Source organism: Lampris incognitus, chromosome 16 (assembly GCF_029633865.1).
Source record: "Lampris incognitus isolate fLamInc1 chromosome 16, fLamInc1.hap2, whole genome shotgun sequence".
Classification (NCBI taxonomy): Eukaryota; Metazoa; Chordata; class Actinopteri; order Lampriformes; family Lampridae; genus Lampris; species Lampris incognitus.
Genome location: NC_079226.1, coordinates 25,866,636 through 25,893,038, shown reverse-complemented (window position 1 = coordinate 25,893,038; position 26,403 = coordinate 25,866,636). Strand labels below are relative to the sequence as shown.

General features: G+C 44.8%; 1 protein-coding gene across 7 annotated transcripts in view; it reads left to right on the top strand.

The window, feature by feature from the left end:
- Positions 1 to 24,694, top strand: part of qkia (QKI, KH domain containing, RNA binding a) — a 110,876-nt gene extending 86,182 nt beyond the window's left edge. The window contains exons 5-8 of one of the 7 annotated variants that reach the window (XM_056295491.1): positions 12,798 to 12,885; positions 15,362 to 15,661; positions 18,361 to 18,435; positions 20,894 to 24,694. In XM_056295491.1, the coding sequence (XP_056151466.1) occupies positions 12,798 to 12,885; positions 15,362 to 15,661; positions 18,361 to 18,435; positions 20,894 to 20,910 (480 nt within the window). In that variant the 3' untranslated portion in view covers positions 20,911 to 24,694. Of the gene's footprint in view, positions 1 to 12,797; positions 12,886 to 15,361; positions 15,803 to 18,360; positions 18,517 to 20,893 lie in introns of those variants that run through there. The other 6 variants (XM_056295487.1, XM_056295488.1, XM_056295490.1 and 3 more) reach the window with 6 other exon arrangements.
- The last annotated feature ends 1,709 nt before the right edge of the window (positions 24,695 to 26,403 follow it).

The window sequence follows — 26,403 nt, the reverse complement described above, 5'->3', positions numbered from 1 at the left end:
CCCTATCCCCTGCACACAGCTCGGACCCCCCTCCCAAAGCTGTGTCTGCAAGAGTCAATGTAAGACAAATTCAAGTTAAACACACTGTTGAACAATATTATCCATGTGCTTTCTTCTATTTCATGCCAGGAATGCCTAGAGTGACATGTAAACTCTAAGCCCTTGCCATCGTGAGCTTTTCTGTGTAGAAAAAGTATTTGACAGATGAGTTGGCTCATGACTTTGGTATGTGCCGGTTTTCAAGTGTGCTTCAGTAAGCGGTGTGATTGACAGTAATGGGGTGGAGTAGCTGTGATGTGTTTGTAATAATCTGACTGGAGCCAGGTTCACTTCTATGCTAATGAGTTAGCTTGTTGGCGGTTTAGCATGACTAATGGCACACATCGCTAACTGACGTCTGGAAACCGGAGCAAGAGAGAGGGAAAAGATGGAATAGAAGGAGAAAAGGAGGAGTAAAGAGGCTTTGCAAGAGTGTTGTGAAGGTTGAAGACAGTTGGAAAGCGGAGTTGCAGGAGATTGCATTGTTAGTGTTGGGGGGGGGGGGGGATACAGTTGAGGCCCGATTCTCCAGGCAGATGTGTTCATAGAAGCTGAGGAAGGAAAGGAAAGGGGAGAGAGAAAATTGCCTTAGAAAGTGCTGCAGTAAGATTTGAGAAAGGACAAATGGCACTTAAGCCCGCATGCTCTCAAATGCTGCACTGTTGTATGAGAGAGAAAAGGTAAAAGGTTTTTCCCGGTATTTTTTCTTGTCCCTGTTTTAATTGATTGATTCACTGTCTTGCCTGGGTGTTCAAATGCATTTCTGTGATTTTCCCCAAAAGCTGCTCACAAGTGTTCTTTAGCTGACTTAAATTGATTAAACTTTGCCAGTTATTTATTTAGTTTGGAGATGTTTTGAAGCTCTCTACAAGTGCCCATTCCTTCTCCTCTCCCTCCCACCATCCTCCATTTCTGGAGAGTCTGGAATTGTTGATAAGTCGTCTTGGCAGCGCAAAGAGAGTAATCATTTCCCTCCAGATGTTAGAGTTTGGGAGGGAACCAAAGAGGAGAAGCGAGGAGGGTGGTGAACTGGGAGAAGAAAAACCAGCTGCCGCCACCATCCAGCACCACCCTCAAACATGAAGTCATCTGCTCCTCCCTCCTCTCCCTGAGGCCCTTGCCCCCCCCCTCCTCATCCTCCTTTTCCTCTTTCCTCCACTGCACTCTGAATTCCTCTCCACACACACACACACACACACACACACACACACACACAAACATCATTCCTCAGTTCTACACATTCTGCCTCTTTGTGTCCCAGGAGGCGGCCAGGGCAGGCTGTGTTTACTGCTGAGGTAATTGGAGTAGTTTGGAGTGAACCTGACCCTGGCCCTACTCAGGCCCAGTCGTGTGTGTGTGTGTGTGTGTGTGAGAGAGGGGCAAGTGCATGTGCTTGTCTGCGTGTGCGTGGTTGTGATGACTGGCAGAGAGGCCAGGGAAGGAAAGCATGCCCTACCCACGGTGTCAGCCCACTGGGGAACAGACAAATTGGGTTTTTTCGCTACTCTCTCTCTTTTCTTCTCTCGTATTCTGTAGCTATTCGTCTCCTCTTCCAGCCTGTATCTCTCTTCGTCTCTCCGCTATCTCTCAGACGATTCTTCACACTTTCCTCTTGACCCCCCCCCCACGTGTTTTCTCCTCCCACTCCCCTTGCTTTTATTTCACCCTGTCTTTGCTCATCACACTGTCTCTGCGAGCAGTAAGTCTCAAAGACTCCCGCCAGATATGAGCGAGAGCTCCCGCTCTGCCGCAACAGCAGACATGAGCAAATGCACTCGCCCTGATCCAGGCGCCTATTTAGTTTATCTTTGGATGAGATGGGGTGTGTTAGGGGGGATGTGGTGTGGTTGGGGGAGAGTGAGGGTGTAGCTCTATAAACACCATCAGACATCATTCCTACTGTTGCTCATTGTAACACATCCAGAGTGCTGAACTCTGGTGTTTGTCTCCTACAGCCACCGAACTTTTGTGTTTTTGTTGTCATAACAGTCAACATTAGTCAGTTTTTTTTTTTTTTTTTTTTTATCTGACTGTCCTCTTCTGTGCCTGTGTGTGTATTTGAGAGAGAGAACTGTGAGTTAGCATGTATCTAGTGACTTCATTCGTAGGGTTGTCAGGTAGGCAGTGGGACACATCTCGCCTCTTGCTCATCCCAACTCCCCTCTCCCCTCGTCTACCTCCTCGTCTCATCTCTCTGTATGCCCCTCTTCCTCCCCTGATAACTTTTACCGCTCTGCTGATTTCACAAATAGGCCTCATTGATTGAATCTGATTCCTCTGGATAGAGCAGCTTTATTGAGTGGCTTCTTGCTGATAGACAGGTGTGTGTGTGTGTGTGTGTGTGTGTGTGTGCGCGCGCACACGTTTGGGACAGAAAAGGAAAAGTTCCTTCTTTCATTCCTCTCATTCTGTAATTAAGCAGCCGTTTCCCTCCTGGGGATCCTGGCAGTCTACAGTTCTGCCAGCGGCAGTGCACACACTTGCGCACTCATTGGTGCCGTTTATGATTGCTAGTGCATGCCATCTGAAAGAGTGGGTTAACTGTGGTGTCACCTTGGGTAAGGCAACATTAAAACGCCAACCACTCTCCCTGGTTCTCTTCATCAAATATTTATTTGAGTGCCCCGCTTTTACTGGAAGAACCTGGCCCAAGTACATGTAAGGCTTGGTTAACCCAACTGACCAATATTTTGGTTTCCCAACACGTCACCACTTCAGTCTGCAGACACTTCGGAGCAACGATTTCAACGTCTTATTACAGGTCAGCAAATAGAGCATGGCGCTGACCTCCGAGCATGGGTAGGAGCTCGATGTCCTCTTGTCATACTGTTAAGGCAAGTCAGATGAACGTGACCACAAAATGGCATGTGTTGCATTGCAGCCCCCCCCCCCCCAAAAAACAAATCAGCTAAGGTGGGACCGTTGGCAGCTGTTGCATTTGATTTCTCGAGACATCGTGGGTGTAATGGAAAGTAGCATGGGGGAGGACTTTGTATTTTGATGAGGGGGAAAATGAACGCCTAATGGACACAAAAGAGAAAAGCTCTACCAGGATGTTTGGCTAATCTACCAGGATGTTTGGCTAACAAACTGTTATTGAGGAGATGGAGCTAGATCAGCAGGACTCCAGTTGGGGTACACATGCTCTCGCACAGAAGCACACACCTCATCCTCGCTGTAGCATCTGTGCTCTTCCCCTTTTGCTGCCCCCTATTTTGCCTCGCTCTCCCCTCTACAGGCGCCGTGCCACCTAGGCAGAGGTGGATGGATGATGGCACCCGCTTCCCTCGGGCCCATTTAACCCCTGTAGCCCTGTAGATCCATCATCACATGTCTCACACACACACACACACACACACACACACACACACACACACACACACCCAGCAGCTCTCCCACTCTTTTCGTTTTGTTCCTGAGCCACAGCCAGTCAGCAAGCTGCCTCCTCTTGCACATCTATACACAAACTACACACATGCACGCCGGCAGGCAGGCACGCACATCTTCAACCTGTCAAGGACATCCCCTGTTCCTCTAGCATATATAAGCCGTCTCGCTTTTTCTCTGTCTCTCTCTCTGTCTGTCTGTTTCTCTCTCATTGTATTCATTATTCTGTCTAAAGTTTTATAAGCGTTAGTCGTGTCACAAAGCATTCAGCTGTTGCCACAAAGCAAGCCAACCAGCGGTTATCCAATCTTGTGTACCCTGACCTCTGGCCAGTTTTCCAGTTTGCAATCAGAATGGTAGCACACACACCATCACATCACATTGGGTTTATCCACACTCCTTGGTCAAAAATGTGTGCCTTGCTTTTGTATTTTCATGTGTTTTTATTGAAAATTCAGCTAACAACCAGTTGTTGTGGGTCATCCTGCAGCACAGCTATGCCAGTAAAGGTTTAGCAAAATGGCTTCTGTTCCTACAGCTCTCCACACAGACTAAGAATAAAAGGCTGAGTAATGTTTGATTTACTGTTGTTGAGCATAAGCCACAGCTTAACACAGTCAACCCCTCCATGATTTGCACCCTGTCGGTGTTTCTTTTCTTTTTCCTCTTTAGCCCGCCCTCCTTTATTTCTTTCCTCTGCTCACTTCTCAGTTTCGTCTATCTAGTCAGCTTGGCCCACTTCCAAAGAGCCACTGATGTGTGTGTGTGTGTGTGTGTGTGTGTGTGTGAGAGAGAGAGAGAGAGAACTATGAAGAAGGACGAAACTCAAAACCCAGCTGTCTTCATTGCTGGAGTCATTAGTGGATTTTGACAAACTGAGGACTTTATCAGTTCATCTGGACACAATGTTTATTGAGAGAAACATTCCATCACTCATCTAAGTCACCTCATCAGTCTCAACTGACTGCAGGTATCCCCACCCTTACAAACAATACAGTGGCATAACCACTCAAACCAAATGGTTTCATATGCAAATTAACTAGAGTTTCAATGGCCACGTGTACTATTCACAGAGGATTTGGGAATGGTTGCAGTCACAGCATTGTAAGCTGGCGACAGATGTACTCTTAGCGCCCCCCCCCCCCAGTTCAGGGATGCCGTTCCCTCTTCACATAGATTAACTGAAAGAAGGAGAGCAAGCGAAAAAGCAGATAGAAAGGAACAACCAAGGGAAAACTGATTATCTCCTCTGTCTTCAGGCATGATGGGCAGGTATTTGAGGGTTTGCTTGTTCATGATGCATGTAGTACACATGTAGTAGCTTATGAGCAGCAGCTAATTAAGTGATTTTAGCTTTCCAACTGCGGTGGGGTGAGGTTTAGCTTGCTAGCCATCATCATTAGCCATTGACCTAGACCAAGTTTAATTAGCATAGCATGTTCAGCATGCCAAGTGGTCCTTTACTCACCTCCATGGCTACTTAAGAGAGAGCCGAGTTGGCCTGTGGGTGTGTGTCCATGTGAATGTGTTTCAGGTTGTGTTGACAGTATTCATTCCGAACAAATATTATATGAGCTGTTAAATTGTCCTTAGATCAGCACATTTCTGTATTAAGTAAAAAGTAGCTTGGGTTTTTTATTTTTATTTTTAGTGCCCTGGCCCTGCTATTGTGCTGCTAACTCTCAAACAAGCCCCGCAGCTGAGGCGAGGATGAACAGGACGTCACTCAATGGTCGAAAATTTCTTTATTTTTAACCAACAGGTTACGAACCTTGAAAAAGAAAACACACAAAATACAAACATACATCATTCAAGTACCCTCAACTCAAAGCTAACACACAATACAACTCACTCACTCCCGCAATCACTCACCAGTCCGTCCTCGTCCCGTCATACTAAAGAGTCCCCACTCCGAAGCTGCACCAACCTTCCCGACGTCACCCCCAGAACGCAAACCAGCCAATCACAGCAGCTCCCCGACTGAGACCCCGGATGCACGCATCTCTCGCCAATAGAACCTCGCAATAAAAGTCCTCATCAAGCACACAGAAATCACATACAATCGGAACTGGAATAAATCTCATTATTATTATCAATACTCAGATTCACCTATGTAACTAACAATTCAACAATGCCACAATTCAACTACATGTAAACGAAATAACTTTCACAAGTTTGTACCCAAACCAAACAAAAATCTCTGACTAAACACAACTCAAATCCAACCACCCCACAGAAAGCAACACACCTCCCACTTGGTCTACTGGACTCTAGACCTAAGGAGACCACACTAATAATCACCGCTTTCTCTTTGGTGGTGTTTCTTCGGTTAACTCTTTAATTTCTTCTTTAAGTCTTTAACGACCCCGGAGCCAGGTCCCCCCGAAGAGGCATGGCCAGCATCACAGGGTCGCTCGCTGCCAGCAGGGTGCTTATCCATGCTCCATACGGAACCAGTGGCACTCCTGTCTCTCCTGTGGTCTGGACCCTTCCATAGCACAACAGTAGTCCTGACATCTCTTCTCTGACGACTACAAGCCTGTTCAATGTAGACTCAGGGAAAGCTACCCCCTCTTGGGCTGCCAAGCATAGGTCCCAAAAGGCAGCTCTGACCTCCCCCACATCGATAACTGGCTTGCCCACCTTCCCTCTCGAGTGCTTAGCCTCCCACTCTGCTCTCTCCATGGCTCTCCCGCGAATCATCCGTCTCTTAACAGCTCGGCGAACCCAACCGATCACCCCACAGAGCTTGGCCAAGCTACTGAACTTTTCAGGCTCAACCAGATCAACGATAGCCGCGCCCCAGAGCCTCTCCTTGTTTTCAATCTTAGCGGAGGTCGACTCTTCCTCCTTCACCGTGTGCACAGGAGCCTCGTCAGTCCCATCCAGACGCCCCTGGACAGGATTTGCCGTCTTCTTCTTCCGCTTTCTTTTGGAGAAGTTGATTGAAACCATCAGGAAGAGTCTGTCGCTGTCCACGTAGTATCCAACACCAAGAGCCTTGTTGTCTTCCTGCCCTAGCTGGTTGGGCAACATCAGGCTTCCGGACTCTGGACTTGGGCTTTTAACAGCTTGCCCAACCTGACTACCCTCGCACCTCCCACTTTGACCGGACCGAACCCACGGTTTGAGCGAGAAGCCTCCGGCCCAGAGTATCTCCTCCACTCCTCTGGTGATCTTGTCCAGCTTCCCTGGGTCATTGTGGGACGTGAAGATGTCGTCCACATAGCTCTCCTCTTCAAGCACTCTTCTCTCGTCGCTCATGTGAGAGAACCTGGGCAGTCTCGCGGTTTCCCTCATGGCCAACTGCGCTATGCATCCCGCTGGCCTGTCTCCAATATTGACCCGAGTGATAGCGAAGTCTCTGCTCTCTTCCTCGAGTGAGTCCCTCCAGAGGAACTGATGAAGGTGAACCTCTCTTTCGTTCAGCCACACAGAATTGTACATCTTCTTGATGTCTCCTATGGCCGCATGCTCTCCTGCTCTGAACCTGAGCAGAACCGCCCGGATTGGGTTTAGCACATCCGGACCCTTCAGCAGGATGTTGTTCATGCTCGTCCCTTTGAACTCTTGGCTACTGTTCCAGACGAGCCGCACTGGCGTGGTGACAGAGTGAGGGTTCGGTGCGATTAGGTGACTTACGTACCAAACTGGCCCTCTCCAACTGTTGATTGTGTCCTTCTTTAACTCGATGGCTGCTCCTCTTTCCACCATCTCGTGTACTTGGGCTGCGTAAGCAGCTCTCCACAATGGGTCCTTCATGAGGCGCTTTTCGGTTCTCAAGAATGTCGCTTCCACCACTTTCCTGTCATTTGGAAGTGAAGCCGGGTCTTCAGTCCAGGGGTATCCCGCGTTCCAGTGCGGCGAGTCACTGTGGTCGTCAGTAGCCACATAGGTCAGGCCTTCCTTGATCTTTTCTAGTTCCTTCCCTCCTGGCTGGCATTTCCCGCACCGGCATCCTCCACACTTCGGCTCACAGGCAGCTCCGATGCTGTCCCATTTCCAACACTCAAGAACTTCCTTGCTGGTTGTGGCCATGTTCCTGATCTCCTCACCACTCTCTTGCTCCAGGCCCAGCGTTTCCTCTCTGGAGCTATTTGGCTCTCTGGAAATCTCTTCGACCTTGATCACTTTTGCTCTCATTGAGCGTGCAAAATGTGTTTTTGAGTTGTGAATGGATACCTTCACCTCTTCGAACAGATCAGGGTGCGCTCCCCCCCCAGTCTTGCCCAGTGGGCCGTCCCACAACACCAGGTCTCCCACTGTCTTCATCCGCTGCGGAGCAAGCCTACCCTCTCGGTGGCTGATTAACAGTTCGATTTTCTTTGGCCTGACCAGTTCCTCTGTCTTGACCTCCGGGAAGAACTTCTTGAGCTGCTGCGGGCTAACGACATGGTCTGCTTGTGCGATCTCGTCCAGTCAATAACAGACGATCTGGTGGGGACTCCACTCATTCTCTGAAGTCCACATTCTGACTTTGAGCAAGTACCTTTTTGTCTGGACTCTTACTTTAATTCCACCAACTCCATGCACGACCAGCATTACCTTCTCTCCTTTCAGTCGGAGTCTGTTGGCGGCTTGGTGGGTAATGTAATTAGTGTCAGACGCAAGGTCCATCAGGGTCCCAATAGTTTGTCCTCCATTGGTTGTGACCTCCATGATCATCATAAGCACTGGATGCTCTGTCAAACCCCTTTCTTCAAGGAGACCATCACCGTTTGTGCTCGCTCTCATTGATGCTGTTGTCTTGTTGGTAAATGCCCTTATTACCCTTTCCGCTACTTCAGGGGAGACATCAGCTAGGGCCTTCTCTTGTTCTTTTGAGAGCCTTCCTGCCTTTGTGTCTCTCTTTCCCCCTTCTTGCTCTTCCCTCTTTTTCTCATCACTTTTGTGCCCTCCTTCCACGGAGCACAAGAGGTAGTGGTGGTCTGAGCCATCTCTTTTCTGGCAGCACTTCTTCTTGCAGAGGAACCTGTTACTACATTCTCCATCCACACCATGGGATGCCAAGCATCTCCTGCAGGCTCCATTCCTTTCGATGACGTCTTTCTTTTCGGCTAGGCTGAGCCCTTTGAATTTCTCGCAGAAGAAGATCCTGCCTCCGTGTTTCTCATCTCCACACATGCTGCACTCCTCTTTTGCCAAATTCCTTCCTGTGGCCCTTGTGAACGCCCTCCTTTCCGGTTTGCTCGATTTCTCAGGCTCTTCTGACACTCTTAACTGCTCCAACCTTTCGAAAACCGCTTCTTGCTCCTTTAGGAACTTTAAGAGAGCATTAAAGCGACCATCAGCGGTGACACCGTTCTCGGGTTTGGTTTCGAATTTGAGCCAGTCCATCTTCACACTGTCAGGTAGTTTGCTCTCTATAGTTTCCATTGCCAGCGGATTCTTTATGGCATCAGTATTTCCGAGATCCGTCAGATCGGTCAGGGCCTTCTCCACAGCTTGAATTAGATCAATTGTCTTTCTTGGTTGGTTTCCTTTCACCGCTGGAAACTTCTCCAACTCCCTGATTATCTGAATCGCGATGGTAGTCTTGTTCCCAAACCGGTTCTCTAGGACCCTGAACATTTCTCCTGCAGTATCATAGCTCGAAAGTCTGAGGTCTTTGGCGATTTTTTTCTTCCACGCTGTCTAGGAGCTGGAATTTTTTCACTTCCGGTGACTCTGACGGATCTCCCTGTCTCTGCAGACTCTCCCAGTCTCTTCGCCATCGGTGGAAGTCTCTCATGCAACCGCTGAACGTCGGTAGTCTTGTTGGTTGGAGGCGCACTCTCGGTTTGGCTGCTGCTTGCGCGCCTCCCGCTCCCAGGCTTGCCATACTGGCCCTATGTGCTTCCTCCCATGCTTTCCGCTGAGCCTTAGCTAGCTCAGCACGCTCTTCTTCGGCAGCTTCTGCCATCCTTTGCTGAGCTTCAGCAGCCTTTTTCCTGGCCTCCGCAGCCCTCTCCTCAGACTCGGCGTTAACTTCGGCAGCCTTTAGCCTGGCCTCAGCGGCTCTCTTCTCAGTCTCGGCGATCTCATCGGCCTCCTTTTTCCTGGCCCTGCCGAATTCTGCCAACCACCTGATCCAGAGCTCGTTTCTCTTGTCCTCCAGCACCCGAAGCCGCTTACTCATGTCGCACGTAACACCTTCAGGGATCCACTCTTCCCAGACAGCCAGCAGATTTTCTGCCTTGGCGATGAGACCTTCCAAGAGTGCGTTTTGCTCCTTACCGTTGCTGTAGGTTACTCCTTTCAGGCTGACTCCTTCAGCGCTTTCATAGCTTCTTTCTGCCCGTCCAATGGCAGATATTAGCTCGGTCTCCGCATATCTCGACCAAAGGCTGGACTTGACTGCCCGTCTCACCTCTTCAACTTTGAGCTCACACTCTCTGGTTACTCTCTCTATGTCTGCTTTGAGCTGCCCATCCAGTGCCTCCGCGTCATCGTTCGCTTCAGCTAGCAAGCCAGCCTCATAGTCATCATTTGCAGAAAAAACCCTTTTTGCATCATCAGAAAATGATTTCCACTCAACTTTCAGCTCATCTCGAACCATGGTTGTTGCCATTCTAAGGATGTAATTGGCTCTTTTCGTGAACGCCGTCTTCACTTTGGTCCTCTCTTTCTTTAGTGATTCCATTTTTATTGATTTACCTTGGATGCTAAGCCCTGAGCGTACCTGTATCGCCTTTTCTAACTCAAAGTCTTTCGCCCTCTCTAGCTGCCTACACTAGCTCAGAATCTTCTGCCCTGACTAGCTCAGCCTGACTAGTCTTCAGCGGCGTTACCGGGCTCACCAGGGGTCCCCCCAGGGATACCGCCCAAAATAGAAAGCAACACAAATGAATAAAGTGGGGAAGGTCTCACCTTCCCCCGCCGGCTTGCTACCCAGGTACGCTCAAAACTAAGCTAAAGCTTAGGCCATTCATTTAGACGGCTGCTAAATGTGATCACTGGCATCAGCAGGTAGCTGTTTAGTTAACCAGCTCCTATTCTACTGGCTGGGCTAGCTTTCCTTGCTAGCTCACGTCAGCTTTTGTTACGGTAATTACGTTAGCTTCCGATGCTAACTCACGTTAGCTTTCCCTTGCTAACTCTCATAATTGCTAGCTAGCCTACGAGCTGTGCTTACTTTAGCTAGCAGCGGTAGTTTCCTAAACTGCTAGCTGAGCCCTTACGTTAGTCAGCTACACGGACCTGAGCTAGCATGCTAGCTACAAACAGGTACGTCGTTGAAAGGGAAATTTCACCACCTGCCCGCTGACCCTAGTGGCCTTATGTGCGGGTTTATTACGTTTACACCAACAACATGGATACCACAACCTTTTTCGTCCAGGCGACGGTTCAGCAACTCTTCTGCCGTCGTGGTGGTTCGTAACTGTGCTGCTAACTCTCAAACAAGCCCCGCAGCTGAGGCGAGGATGAACAGGACGTCACTCAATGGTCGAAAATTTCTTTATTTTTAACCAACAGGTTACGAACCTTGAAAAAGAAAACACACAAAATACAAACATACATCATTCAAGTACCCTCAACTCAAAGCTAACACACAATACAACTCACTCACTCCCGCAATCACTCACCAGTCCGTCCTCGTCCCGTCATACTAAAGAGTCCCCACTCCGAAGCTGCACCAACCTTCCCGACGTCACCCCCAGAACGCAAACCAGCCAATCACAGCAGCTCCCCGACTGAGACCCCGGATGCACGCATCTCTCGCCAATAGAACCTCGCAATAAAAGTCCTCATCAAGCACACAGAAATCACATACAATCGGAACTGGAATAAATCTCATTATTATTATCAATACTCAGATTCACCTATGTAACTAACAATTCAACAATGCCACAATTCAACTACATGTAAACGAAATAACTTTCACAAGTTTGTACCCAAACCAAACAAAAATCTCTGACTAAACACAACTCAAATCCAACCACCCCACAGAAAGCAACACAGCTATTAGAAGAAAATAGAAACATTAAGAGAATGAAGGCGGCGGCAAAGGGGAAAGCAGGACAAAGGGAGCTTCCCTGCTTTGTTAATTGGCAGCTCCGAGGTACACTAAAACATCACTTGCACACGCAGAGCTGAGTACTGATGAGACTGCTCTCTCCATAGCCTCGGACTTGGTTAACGGAGACCCTCTCACACACTCTCTCTGTCTCTCTCATACACAGTCTCAGGGGATGGCTTACCTTAGAGCCCCCACCCACATGCACACACCCTTTTCTTTCTCCTCTCCTTTTCTGCCTTTTTTCCATTACCTACCTCTGGCTGAATAGAGAATAGAGCAGATGTTGAACTGTGAATTACTCTAACACGCAGACTCCACACAGCGATAGAAAAGGGAGTCGGCACATGATCACTGTCTGCCCCCTCTCTTTTATTACTGCCACCGCTAACAGGTCGAGCTGCCTCACTCTGCCTGTTTCTGTGTGAATGCACAAGTGAATTTGCACACGAGCAGGCACACATGTTTTTTTTCTCCGAGTCCGTGTTTGATTGCAAACACATGCAAGAAAAGGAAATGGTCCGTGAGCAAGTCATCTAAACATTCCCATTCTTTGTCAGCCCCACCCACTATATAAGGAATATTTCAAATACTGAAGCAAGGCCTGAGATCGGTGTGGTTTTCCCTGCCTTGGTTTGTCGAGAGAATCGCAACAAGGTCCTACTTAAATTATGATGCACTACCTGGTAAATCACAAGGGCCTTTGTGTTGTCATGGTTATTGAGCGATTGCTAGCTTCATGGGAAATGAACGGGGGGGGGGTTGTTGGAGGAAAAGGAAAGAAAAGGAAAGGGGGAACGATAGATGGATAGGGTGTGAGTGGGAGGAGGGCTACTATCTTAATTGCTTTCCATGAATAATTTCAGTCTGCTAATTTGGTGATAATGACGGTGGCTGCTGCTTTTGTATTTATTTATCCAAACATTAATTGACAGGACTGACATTAGCCAAGGCGGTTATTGCGCATTTGATTGCGCACAAGGGAACAAAGAAAATTACAGTAATTATTGTTCTGATATGGATTATGAATATGCATTCTCACACTTAGGGCCTCTGTCAGCGCTTAGGCAGTGACGAGGCACTCCACCGTGACAACGGCACTTTAGCTTATCGCCATCTCCATTTGCCTGAACCCCATCTGACCAATGCTTGTATAGAATGAATAACAAGCCCAAGCCTGGTCCAAATTATTTAGCGCCCCCCCACACACACACACTTTTTTTTCTTTTTATAACCCTTGTATGCAAAAGCAAGGGGAAATGGTCATCATGTTGATTGATTGTTTAAAGTACCCCGTAAAAGCCACGCAATGGCCTGTATCTCATGTAATTACTGTGATGCACATTAATGCTAATGTGTGCTTGTATTTTGACAGGCGGACGGAGAGGATAATTTGAAGAAGATGCAGCTGATGGAGCTGGCGATTCTCAACGGGACGTACAGAGACAACAACATCAAGACGCGTAAGCACACTCGCATATGTACATCTCATGTCAGTCCTCACCAAGGGACGACTACCCTTTTAAATGTACAGACCAAGTTTAAGTATGTCTCACAGACACCCGTTTTATCTCCGAAAAGCTAATAATCTCACCAGTCATCGACATCGTCCTAATTAGTACTTGGTTAAAAACGGCACCATCACACCAGCTAATGGCTACCATATAGCTCATTCTAACATTCCAGATGTTATTTACCTACACAACTCACTTGTACAGAACTACAGCAGGTCCATCCTTCTGGTTCCCCCTCTCTTTCTCCTCTTACATTTCTCCATCCATCCAAATGTGCCTTCCGTTGCCACCCCGATGCTCTTGCTCTGCATCACAGCCAGGCACAGTGGTCTCTAAGCCTTCAACACACTACAGAATTCCACTCGCTCATTTGTGCATGTTAGATGCTAGTTCATGCATCTCCACTGTTCATTCCCTAATCAGCAAATGTCATCTCTGAGTCCATACACATGCTTGTTACATTTGCCAAGGCATAGCCGAAACTGCTCCAAAGCTTCTTCTCTTGGTGGCAGCTGAGTATAATTGGCTTTGAACACTTTGCTTTGTTTTTGATTGTCAATCAGAATTCAGTGAATGTGTTCTCATAAACCCTTTCAAATGTATTGTGTTCTCATACACCCATTCAAATTTCTTGAAATTAGAATCCCCAACTTCTAAATGTAGCAGTAAAATTGATGTCACAGAAAGTTGAATTGGTTCATCTGGGCATGGCGTTTGAGAGAAACGTTTCAAAACTCATCTAAGTGACCTCTTCAGTGACTTCTTCAGTCTCAACTGACTGCAGGTGTCCCCACCCCTATAAACAATACAGAGGCATAACGACCAAAAACAACTATCTCTTTCATATGCAAATTGCCATGACCATTAACTAGAGTTTCAATGGCCATGTGTGTACTATTCACAGAGGATTGGGGAATAGCTGTAATCACAGCATTGTAAGATGGCGACATATACTCTTTGCCCCCCTCCCCCTCGGTTCAGTGATGGTCGTGCCCTCTTAACATAGATGGCCTCTTTGACTCCCCGTTCAAACCAGTATTCCTCCCTATCAAGTATGTGCACATCATCATCCTTGAAAGAGTGGCCACTGGTCAGTAGATGGGTGTAGACTGCGGAGTCCTGGCCTGACACGTTAGCTCTTCTGTGTTGTGCCATCCTCTTGGCCAGTGTCTGGTTGGTTTCCCCGATGTGCAAGTCAAGGAATCCTTCCGGCACTTAACAGCATACACTATATTGCTCTGTTTGTGCCAGGGGGACCTGATCCTTGCGATGGACCAATTTCTGGCACCGTGTGTTTTGGGGTTTGAAAGTAACTGAGACGCAGTGTTTGAAAAATACACATCTCAACTATTCTGAAACTCCCACCACATATGAAATCGCCACTGGTTTATGCTTAGGCAGCTGTTGCCCTTCTCTTCGATCTGCTGGTGCACTGTTTGGGCGAAACTGATCGTTACGCCACTGTATTGTTTATAAGGATGGGGATACTTGCAGTCAGTTGAGACTGAAGAGGTCACTTAGATGAGTGATGAAACCTTTCTCTCAAGAAACGTTAGGTCCAGATGAACTGATTCAACTTTCTGTGATTTTCTTACATGGATTATTGAGAATGTATAATGGGTTGATTTGGCCTTCAACATGACTAAGGTAAAGGGACTACAAAAAACACCACCGATTTGTGTGGCCTGCCTTTGTGAATGCTCGTCATATGGTATAGTTGAGGGTACTCACAAACCCAAAAAATAAATTGTCAAAAACTTTTTTTCTTTTTGCCCCCCACTCAAATGGACAGCTAGCCATGTAGAGGAACAATATTCGCTACAGTAGTTAATTTAATGTGGCTTCAATGTGACCAATTCTCATGTCCAGGCCTGGCCTGTAGTTTAGTCCAATACCTTGATATACTCTTTAATAGGTTGATGTGTGCTCACATGTTTCCTCTTAATGGTAAACTGTTCCATTTCCTCAGTTTCTTTGGTTATTTGCTGTGTATGTTTGATCACCTATACAATCTCAATATAAATGTGTAGCCTTAGTTGCTATGGTGATTGGTATGCTTTGAATTATGGCTTTGCATTGGGATGATAGCAGCATATTGTCCTTCTATGTTTTGTTTTGGGGTTTTTTCACTGTTGTTCTTTGGTGTGAAGGGTAACTTTTATTATTTTCGCTTTTTTTATTTCGCAACAGATTGTGGCTTATGTGGTCCACCACAGTGATCATTGCATGGACTAATTTTCCCTTTTTTGCCCCCCTCTCCTCCCCCTTTTCTCCCTGCCATTCTTCCTTCCCTGCTTTTGAATTTCCACTCTTGCTGTTTTCTTGATCTGATTTTGATCGACCACACTACCACACAATGTCTCTTTGTCCTCTCTGACTTCTATGGATCTCTCTCTGCTGTCCTTCACTTTCTTGCTTATGGCAGCCACCCTTGCGTTTTCTCTTGCAGCGGCGGCAGCAGCCGCTCAGGGCCCTCGTCTCATAGCGGCCCCCACAGGCCAGGTGTTGCCTCCGCCGGCACTCCGGCCCCCGACACCTGCTGGTGCCCCAATCATGAACATCATCCGGCCCACTCAGATGGCCGCCATGCTGCCCAACGGCACCCCCACCCTGGTGCCCCCTACGCCGGACGGCGGGATCATCTACACCACCCCTTACGACTACCCTTACGCCCTGGCACCCACTTCCTTGCTGGAGTACCCCATCGAGCACAGTGGGGTTCTAGGTAAGAGACCCTGGGGCGGCATGGGTGCAGCAGGCGCAGCAGCCAACTTTAGCCAGCCCGGACAGGAGGGCAGCTTGTTTTACCCCGGCGCAGGGGTGCTGGATGCGGCTTCCATGAGCCTCAGTCAGGACTTGTTGAAAGGTAAATATATCGTGTCCACCTGAAGAGCAAAACAAAACAGACATTCACAGGGTGGAGGTGGTGGTAAAGCTGTTGGTAATGGGATGACTGTCTGCATTGCTGACATGGACGCGATGATAAAAGGGCAAAAAGGGGCAACTGAAGTCATCCTGTCAGGGTTAGGCTCAATGAAGGATTTTTTTTTTTTGTAATTTAAGGTCTTCATGTGAGCTTGTTTTCCCCTTTTAGTTCCTCTTTCACCAAACAGATATGCACTTTGATTTAGCCTCTGTTCTGCGAGGTTTATATAGGACTTGCCTCGGTTTGAAAAGGAGAGAGACAGACATGCTGACAGAGACATGCTCTCGCGTACACACGCAAGCTGCACTCTAACCCTTTAATGCACTGGCCCGGAGGCATATTCAGTCTGGCGGCAGATGCCCTTGGATTTCTGCGGCTTTTGAAATCATCTCTCTGCGCTGTTCTCTGCAGGCAGCTCTTGATGCCTGCAGAAAGTCCTCCCCTGTCTCCTGCTGGGGAGGTTCATTAGATTCCTCCAGTTGCCCTATTTTTTTTTCTTTTCTTCCTTGCCACTCTATTGTTTCACCCCTCCTGAACATTAGCTTAGTGCGAATACCTGACATTCCCCTTAGTTTCTATGGCATGGTCTATATATTATGTGTATCATATATTATATGCATTCCCAACAACACAAGCATAACCAAAGAGGTTGGAGAACACTGCTGATAACACCACCATATATTGAATTTAGGCAATATTGTGGCTGTAGCAATCTAACCAAATGAGAATCATTGTGCCACACACAGACATTCGATGCCTTTTTCTTCTGGTTGCTCCAGCTTTAATTGTACAACACACCTCTAATGGCTGCCATGGCATCATTAGGCAGAAGCAGAGACACAGGCGCTATTCCGTCTGACCTGTGTGCTTGAGGTGCCTCTGGGAGCAGTGTGTAAAATGGACAGGAGCAGCTGACTGGCTTTTCTCTCTTTAACTCGTAGGGTTACACCAGCTTAGTGCGTTTTATTTACTCACGCTATCGATCGGTGCCTTCAGCAACACTGTGCCCTGTGGAACGCACACACACACACACACACACACACACACACACTTGGCCCTGTTGGCAAAGCAACTGTATCTAGCCAGCATAGGCTTCAGTGACTATACGGAATCATCAGGCCATCTGCTACTTCAGAGTAGAGCATAGGTGGCTGTGTAGTTATCAGCCAAAACTGAAGTGTGCGTACACACAAACACACTGATTTAAAAAAACGCACATTCTTTCCTTGACAACTCCAGAAGAAACCCCTTAAGAGCTTGCTTTTAGAAACATTTTACTTTCTTTTTAATCCTCCTTCCTGCGGCAAGTGCTACGCGTGCTTTTGACTCCTTGCCCAGTGTTCTGTCAAGGGGTCAAAGCACCCATCTTTCAGGTCCAAACGGCTTCTGTTTAGCCAATGAGAGCTCCAGACACAAATCTCTCTGAAGACTCACTGTAATGAAGAAAGAAAAAAATATGGCAGTGGCCCCAACCTCCCTCAGTGTGTACCCTCATACTCACCTGGAACGACCATCCTTTCTGGCAGAAAAACTGAATCTAAAATATTGATGCTGCCACTTAAAAAGAAAGAAAGATGATCTCCAGAGTGCAGAAGCGGTATCATGCTGTGCTGAGTATTTTGGCTAGCATTTTGATACACATTTTAAAAAAAATGTTTGAGTCAGCCATTACATCAGAGCTTCACCTCCTGCCCCTCTTCATTGTTGTTTCTTGGAGAGCTGAGTTAAACACTCCTTAGCCTTTAAAATCTAAAATTTTTAGACAAAATTTCTGAACATATAGTGTGGCTCATGCGAGTTTATTTGTGGCTTGTATGGCTTTACCAGGAGAGCCCATGCGCAGTTGGAAAGAGGAGATGAGTTGTGACGAATATGAGGAGGAAAATGACAGCCTCACCCGCCAGCGAGCATATTGACTTGGAGAGAAACGATGAAAGAGGGGGAAATTAATGCTAGGGAGAGGTTTGAGAGAGGCAGGTGGTGTCTGGCACTATTCAATTACCATCAGAGCTCTATTTGATTTCACCACCTTTCAAAATAAAGAGACAAATTTCTCTCAATCCCCCTCTGGATCCCACAGGAAGAATCACATTATTTTTCAAGACAGCCTGAGAGCCCCCACCCCACTCCACACACCTGCCCAGCCCTTTTATAGAGTCCTCTATATAATCCTGAGCACTGTGGACTTTCATTATCTAAGTTATACATTCAAAAATACCAAGTAAAAACTTCAGAAAGGTGTACTGTTTTTTTTTTAATTGCATTTTTTAGGCATAAATGTTATGTCTGTGTGGTGTTTGTATGTGTATTATATTCTGTATGACATATTATTTTTTTGTATCATTGTGTAGTCCCAAGCAGCATAAATGGTATGGTTTAAAAAAACAAACAAACAATCAAAAAAAAAACAATGTGAATGTCATTACTGCAAAAGATGACTCTTTTTCTCCCTTCTCAAAGTGAATGGTTTCTAACCTTGTGGACCTGTTATGATCTAGGTGCAATGGCTACTAAAGTGAGACGACATGATACGCGGGTCCATCCTTACCAAAGGATTGTGACCGCTGACAGAGGTCAGTGTAGTCTCCAAGATACACTCTTTATATTGACTGATGCATTGCAATGTTCTGTTATGCCTTCGTGACTTAGCCGGGAATATATATATATATATACACTACCGTTCAAAAGTTTGGGATCACCCAAACAATTTTGTGTTTTCCATGAAAAGTCACACTTATTCACCACCATATGTTGTGAAATGAATAGAAAATAGAGTCAAGACATTGACAAGGTTAGAAATAATGATTTGTATTTGAAATAAGATTTTTTTTACATCAAACTTTGCTTTCGTCAAAGAATCCTCCATTTGCAGCAATTACAGCATTGCAGACCTTTGGCATTCTAGCTGTTAATTTGTTGAGGTAATCTGGAGAAATTGCACCCCACGCTTCCAGAAGCAGCTCCCACAAGTTGGATTGGTTGGATGGGCACTTCTTTGAGCAGATTGAGTTTCTGGAGCATCACATTTGTGGGGTCAAATAAATGCTCAAAATGGCCAGAAAAAGAGAACTTTCATCTGAAACTCGACAGTCTATTCTTGTTCTTAGAAATGAAGGCTATTCCATGCGAGAATTGGCTAAGAAATTGAAGATTTCCTACACCGGTGTGTACTACTCCCTTCAGAGGACAGCAAAAACAGGCTCTAACCAGAGTAGAAAAAGAAGTGGGAGGCCGCGTTGCACAACTGAGCAAGAAGATAAGTACATTAGAGTCTCTAGTTTGAGAAACAGACGCCTCACAGGTCCCCAACTGGCATCTTCATTAAATAGTACCTGTTAGAGCCTGTTTGTGCTGTCCTCTGAAGGGAGTAGTACACACCGGTGTAGGAAATCTTCAATTTCTTAGCAATTTCTCGCATGGAATAGCCTTCATTTCTAAGAACAAGAATAGACTGTCGAGTTTCAGATGAAAGTTCTCTTTTTCTGGCCATTTTGAGCGTTTAATTGACCCCACAAATGTGATGCTCCAGAAACTCAATCTGCTCAAAGAAGTGCCCATCCAACCAATCCAACTTGTGAGAGCTGCTTCTGGAAGCGTGGGGTGCAATTTCTCCAGATTACCTCAACAAATTAACAGCTAGAATGCCAAAGGTCTGCAATGCTGTAATTGCTGCAAATGGAGGATTCTTTGACGAAAGCAAAGTTTGATGTAAAAAAAATCTTATTTCAAATACAAATCATTATTTCTAACCTTGTCAATGTCTTGACTCTATTTTCTATTCATTTCACAACATATGGTGGTGAATAAGTGTGACTTTTCATGGAAAACACGAAATTGTTTGGGTGATCCCAAACTTTTGAACGGTAGTGTATATTGTCAGTTTAGTTTTTTTTTTTTGTCCTTTCCACTGCCACCTTTCCGATCCCATACTTCCACACACCAGCTAAATGGTTGACTGTGGTTGTGCACATTTTGTTTACATGTACTACCCTGCGGATATACATAGCATGTATATGTATATAGCCCAAAGCCCACACTTGGGTTTATGTGGCTGTAAACCCAGGACAGGTAGTACTACGCAGGAAATGTTTGAGCCGTTTCATGACATTCCTCAGATGGGAGATAAGAGCCCAAAATAGGGCAGACTTGTTCCCATCTCCTTGGCTCATAAGGAACAAAGGAGAAACGGCTCAATTCTGTAACGGTTAACCGAGAGAGAGCAAGAAGATGATGCTGCCAGACACCATTTTTCCCTTGATATTTAATTTCCTATTTTGGATTTTATTTTTTCTATGGAAGACAAACGCACAGACATAAGCTGAGCTAGCTTGGATTTTCACCAGTGTATTACAAATATTGAAAAATAAAACTAAAATACTTTATATATGTATATATATATATATATATATATATATATATAATATCAGTTGTACAGGAGGTACTGTCATTTTATATTTGAGCATTTTATATCAAAGTATTTATGGTTCCTGTGTGTATTTAAATATATATATTTAAAATATTTGGATAAATAAAGAGAAAGAATCGGAAAACAGCGATTCATTTATTCATTGCACATGTAACACTAGTCACCGTTACCCATTGCATAACATTAGCTACTGTAAGTGTCCTTACCACTAATCACACTGTTCATAACTTGCATTCCAATTCCAAAGAAACTAAAACACTAGATTTTTTTTTTTTTGTACTATTTTGTTTGTTTGTCCGTTTGACCTCTCTTTGCTTCTGTATGTTGGTACCGGGGCAATGTAGCGCTTTGATTAAACCGCCTAGCTACCTGGTTCAGGGTGGGGGCTTAGTAACTGTGGGTATCATGAGGCAACTGCGTCATGATTGCAGCCAGATTAGCTGGGTTCATCTCCTTTTTGGCAGGGGTATTAGAACGGGGACGACATAAGAGATTGCATTCATTTTATTGTTAAAATGATGTCATTCCAGTCTCTTCTTGCTGACACTAATATCCTTTCTATCTTTTTTTTTCTGTTTGTTTTGTTTTTGTTTCTAACCACCTAGCCGCCACCAGCAACTAACACATGACCTTCTGACCTCTGAACTCTTCACCCAATGACGAGCCGCCCCAAGCCTGCCTGCTGATCAGTTAACTGGTAATTGCCTTTTGCTAGCCTCTCGGACGCAAGGGAGAGAGAAAGGGAGAAAGAGAGAGCGAGAGGCGCCTGCCCGCAAAAGTTACCCTAACATGTTTTCATTAAAAAAAAAAAAAAACAAACAAAAAAACGCAGAACCTTCGAAGAAACGCAACAAAACCCAACAAGTTGTGATTTTTTTTCCCCTCTCTGTTCGTTGAATTTAATTCCCGTTCTTTCTCTTTCTTTTTCTCCATGACTCATCTAGGGGGTGGATGTGTGCATTCTGTTACTCGTAAATCTGCACTGAATTACAAAGCAATAAAGACTAGACCCCCCCCCCCCACCTGGCCTCCGTTGCCCTGCTCTGATTGGGTGACCTGACTAATATGAATTCAACTACACTCAATGGCAACGAAGCCCAGAGCATTTTGTCTCAGTGATGATTTAATTTTCCCTCTAATGTTCATCATTACTTTTTCAAATAAATAAATATATATATATATATATATATATATATATATATATATATATATATATATATATATATAAATAAGAGAGAGCGAGCGCACCCTTCCATCCTTCCACCCTAGTCCAATACTTGTTTATTGGGAGAGAAAAAGAAAGAGAAGGAAAGAGAAAGTATACTCACACCAACTTGTTTAATTTCTGTCATGAGTAGTGCTGTTCGTATTAAGCTCTGAGACATAATTATTTGCTGACACATTCTGGGTGTGCCCCTCAAAATGGCTGTCTGTCTATTTTTCTTTAAAAAAAAAAAAAAAAAAAAAGCATGGCTGAATTTATGGCAAATTGAGCTTTTTTATGATTTCTGTATTTTTGTTTCCTTTTTTTTCTCCTCCATTTTATTTTTACTGTGAGTCATTCACTCCACCTGATTTTGGTTTGCTCTGTCGTTCACACTAAAGTTTTTAAGGGCTAGTCAAAAAAGGCAGGTGGTTATATCTGCGGGGATGGGGGTGGGGGGGGGGTTAGCTGAAACTAGAGTGAGCTTAAGGCCAGGAGGGGAAGGGTGAGGAGTCTGTGTGCTTATTAATACTATGATGAAACCGGATGTGTTGCTGTTGAGGGGATATGGAACAGTGCATTTAACCTGCTAGATGCTGACCATTACTATGCCCCCATCCACACAACATCCATTACACAGTGCCTGGTGTATTTAGAAAAAGGAAATATCTCAATGAATTTATGAGCTGTGATGTAAAAGACAAAAAAAAAGTATTATGTGTGCATATTTAGCCAAAGGGTTTTCCAATGAATTATTTCTCATAATTATGTATCTTGCGGAGGGCTCTCATCATGAATTGTAGTTTTTGGAAAGGTGTGAAGTTGTGGTGCCTGCATTTAGCTGGAATTGACAGCGAGTTTGACTTTTTTTCATCTCCATTTTCCCAAAGAGACAAATACCGACAATTAACACTAAGTCAGGATGCTATGTTACAGTAAAGTACTGGGGGGCGGGGGGGCTCTGAAGATTTGTATATACAGATTTTGTTTTGTTTCTGTTAATGTTGTATTCTGCCTTCTATTTTGAGTTGTTACATTCACAACCACCTTGCCAAAATAACCATTTGGTTGTTTTGTTTTTTTTCCTCTCTCTCATATTGCTTCTCAACATTTGCTTTTATTTCTATGTTATCAGGACGTCGGTTTGGCATGATAGGAGCCATCCTGAAAATAAGAAAATGAGTTTGCATTTCAATTGTTATAGGGAAAAAAAATGCAGTTTCTCTTTAAACTGTTGACAAACCAACTAAAAGCAAGCGCATCCACAATGTGTCATACCTCCCCGTGATGATAGTCCAGCTCCTGAGCCCATTGTGTTTCTTTAACTCTTTCTCAAGAAAAACTAGGATGTGAAAGCCATGCCTGCCTGTTCAAATTGCTTTATACATACCTGTTCTATAAATACATATATAAATATATAAAAATGTAGATAACTGTCATTGCATATACAAATACAGAAGAGAACAAAATTAGATAATTTTACAGGGTGCTGGAGAAGAGAAGAAAATCTATTTTTGGCAATTTTAGCTTTTTATACTTAACTTGAAGTTACAAAATATAGAAGAAAAAAAAGGAAACGGGGGAGTAGGAAGGGTGGGGTTAGGTGGGGTGAGGAAGACTAATGTGTTAACTGGGATATTATTGGCTAGGAAAACGAAGACCAAATGAGTCATACCCCCCCAGGAAAAGTTGTGCGAGGGTGGGATTTTAGAGAACGGAGGGAGACTGATGCAGGGAGAGGTTTTAAAAGGATAAAATCAAAAGTGCCTTATTGACAGTCGTTTGTTTTGTTTGTTTTTTTCCCCCCGACTCGTGCGATTATTTTTCCTATAATATCCAGCACCGACCAGGATGGCGCAGAGAGGAATGGTTAGTACGCCGTGCTCTGAACAGATGAGCAGGGTGGCTCCTCCCGTGTCGGGGAGCTATCACAGTTATTCTATGCAAAAAGAATAGCAGTCGTTTTTTGACCAGCTAAACATGTGCCATGGTTTTGTCTTCCTGAATTTAGTCCCCACCATCCTCCCTCTTTTTGTTCCCTCGTTGGCCCTTTACTCTGCCATATGAGCAAGTTTGGTTCTCTTTTACATTTGATTTGAATGACTTTGGGTTATCGTCTGGATTTTTATTTTTATTTTTTATGTGTGTGTGACTGTGACATACTCTTCCAAGAACAAATTGAACTGCCATTTGCAATGCAGTATTCTGCCGGGGCATGTTTTTATCATGAGCTGAGAGAAATACATAGAATTTGAAGAAATGGATCATGAATGGGGTCGGCCGCCGTTGGCACAACGCCCGTTTGTTTCAACAGCTGCAAACTGAAAGCCGACATCTCCCCCCTCTCACTGGTACAGAAGAGTCTGCTATTGGTGTCATAAGATTTAGTCTATCATTGGCAGGCGAGCTGCTGGATATTGAATTAAGCCCCATGTAACGCCATTTCATAGCCAAACAGTTTTCAGTTTTTGAAACAACCAAGAGTTAATCTTCGAGTAAAATGACATCAGGACTAAAATGCATACATTTTTAGATCTTGATATCAACTTCGGTGGTTTGTTCTTCTACTCATATTTCCTCCGTCATGCTGTTACAGCGAAAGGTCAATTGATTTGTTTCTCAGTGTTATTGTTAAGAACTCTTAGCGTAAAATGAAATGCAATATTAAAGTGGAGCGAGAGATGACAATTCAGCATTTGACAGTATTAAGAAAACTCCCTCTGCAATGTTAATAAACCTTGCTGTGTCATTGTAAAAGGCTGGATAAGTCCATCAGGTCAATGGTGAACTCTATACTTAGCGTATTCTCTCTGGCCTGCCTACTACATGTATGATAATGTAATTAACAGCCATTCTTACAGGTTTATAATGTATTTTTCTAATGTCATTTTATATGTATATTCTAAATCATTTTTCTGACTTTTTTTTTGATGAAACCCACTGCAAGATTTTTTAACCCCCCTTCTACACCCCTGTCTTACATCTTGAAAACTGTCTCTCTTGTGGGGAGTGTTGCCTTTCCTAGTTATATTTTGTTTTGTTTTCTTGCCAATTCCTAGCTTGTTTAACTCATTAGCGACTTTATTAGTTTTTCTTGTCATAAGTATTTTTACATGCTTGCATTTAGTTTTCATGGTGTATGCTGTTATTTTTTCTTATTAACCTCTTGCCATTTATTTTAATAAAACATTCTTAGTAAGAATTTTACTAACTTGCTGATATTTTTGTCTTGTGTTTTTAACCAGTTTCATGAATGTACTACCTTGGTCTGGTTCACGGACTAACACAATTAAAACCGGTGTCTGGCCACCGTCACTTACACTGACTGATTTAAGTGCAGACAAGCAGCACCACAGCTTACATGCACAACGGGGGGGGGGATTAACCACACTCTATACACTGAACATTCGTATACTGCTCACGTGTGCGCGCATGCACATATGCACACAGCCAGACTGGAAAGTGCACGAGTCGGTATCCGTCCCTCACTCCCGCACACGCACTCTCACCTTTGTTGCTGGAAAAATCTGCTGACACTTCATCCCCCCTCCTCCCCCTTCAGCACCAAACACTGTTACTGTGTGTCGTCCGTCTCTGTCAGTGGCAGCTCTTTCGTTAGTTGTCCCTGCCCCATCTATGCCAGTGTGTGTGTGTGTGTGTGAGAGAGAGCCTGCAGCCTCTTTTTGCGTAACAACACAGGTATTGTGCTGTATTATGATACAAGTGGGGCATTATCTGAGGTTCCCAACTGGTGACTTTTCAGTTAATTAGTCGTAGCCCCTTCCACAAAAACCTCAGATCCACGATAGTAGATTTGCAGTAATTGTCATAGCTGTGTTTTAACACACTACAATGGTACATTTGGGCGACTTTCATTTATTCAAATCGTCCTGAACCTGATCCAGTTTCCACAAGTATCGTCTGCCAAAACCATTGAAAAAGCGAAGGGCTTGCTGTAATCTGTGTCATGCAAAATATACTGATACCAATGCACAAATACCGTACAGTAGTCTTTTAGTTCACTGCACGAGGATTCAATTTGCAGTGGTTAATGCAGTGCAGAACATCTCATCACCACATTAATACATTTAGTGAGCTATTTACATCGATGCATGCTGGGGTAAATTCACAGATGGCAGTCTTGTGATACATTACTGACAATTAAGTGCTCCCATGGCTTGTTATGCCCAAATGGGATCATTACAGTTTTCATACTGCTAGCTGTTGAGTCTTCGGTGAACACTTCTCCACTCAACTTACAGGCTTATTGTCATAATGGGTTATTCTGCACCGTTTGGGAGCATCCATAATGCTTAGAAATAGAGCACAGCACCCTGGCTTGTTATCTACTGCCCTCCGCCAACGCCTCGCACATTTTGAACATATAGCATCAAGTAGCCAACGTGAAACTTGGGATCAAATCTCATTTCCATGTAAAAAAAAAAAAGTTGATGTTGGCATTAAGCTAGATATTATTTATTTGTTGCCGTTTTTTGGAAATATTCAGAAATAATGCAGCCAGCAATTTGCTTCTTCTGTCCCCGGGTTCATTTATCTCTTGAGTCCTGCTCTTCTTCCTCCTCCCCCACTAATCTGAGGTGTTCACACTGACACACAAGCAAAAAGATTAACTTCATTAATCTCTTTTTGTTTTATTATGACCTTAACCCACTGACTGAAGCCTCCATGTTTTGTTTTTCTTTCTTTTTTCAAAAGTATCTTTGCGCTACGGAAAAGAAAATAAACAACTTGGCCTTTAACCGTTCTAATTCCCCTTTCCATGTCTCGACAGACAGTACTGTGCCTAACATCTAACAACATTCTCTCCTGTCTGAGATTAACATTTTGTCTTCTTTGATCTGACAATGGGTGTAACGCCTGCCTTCACACCAGCAACCCAGAGACACAAAT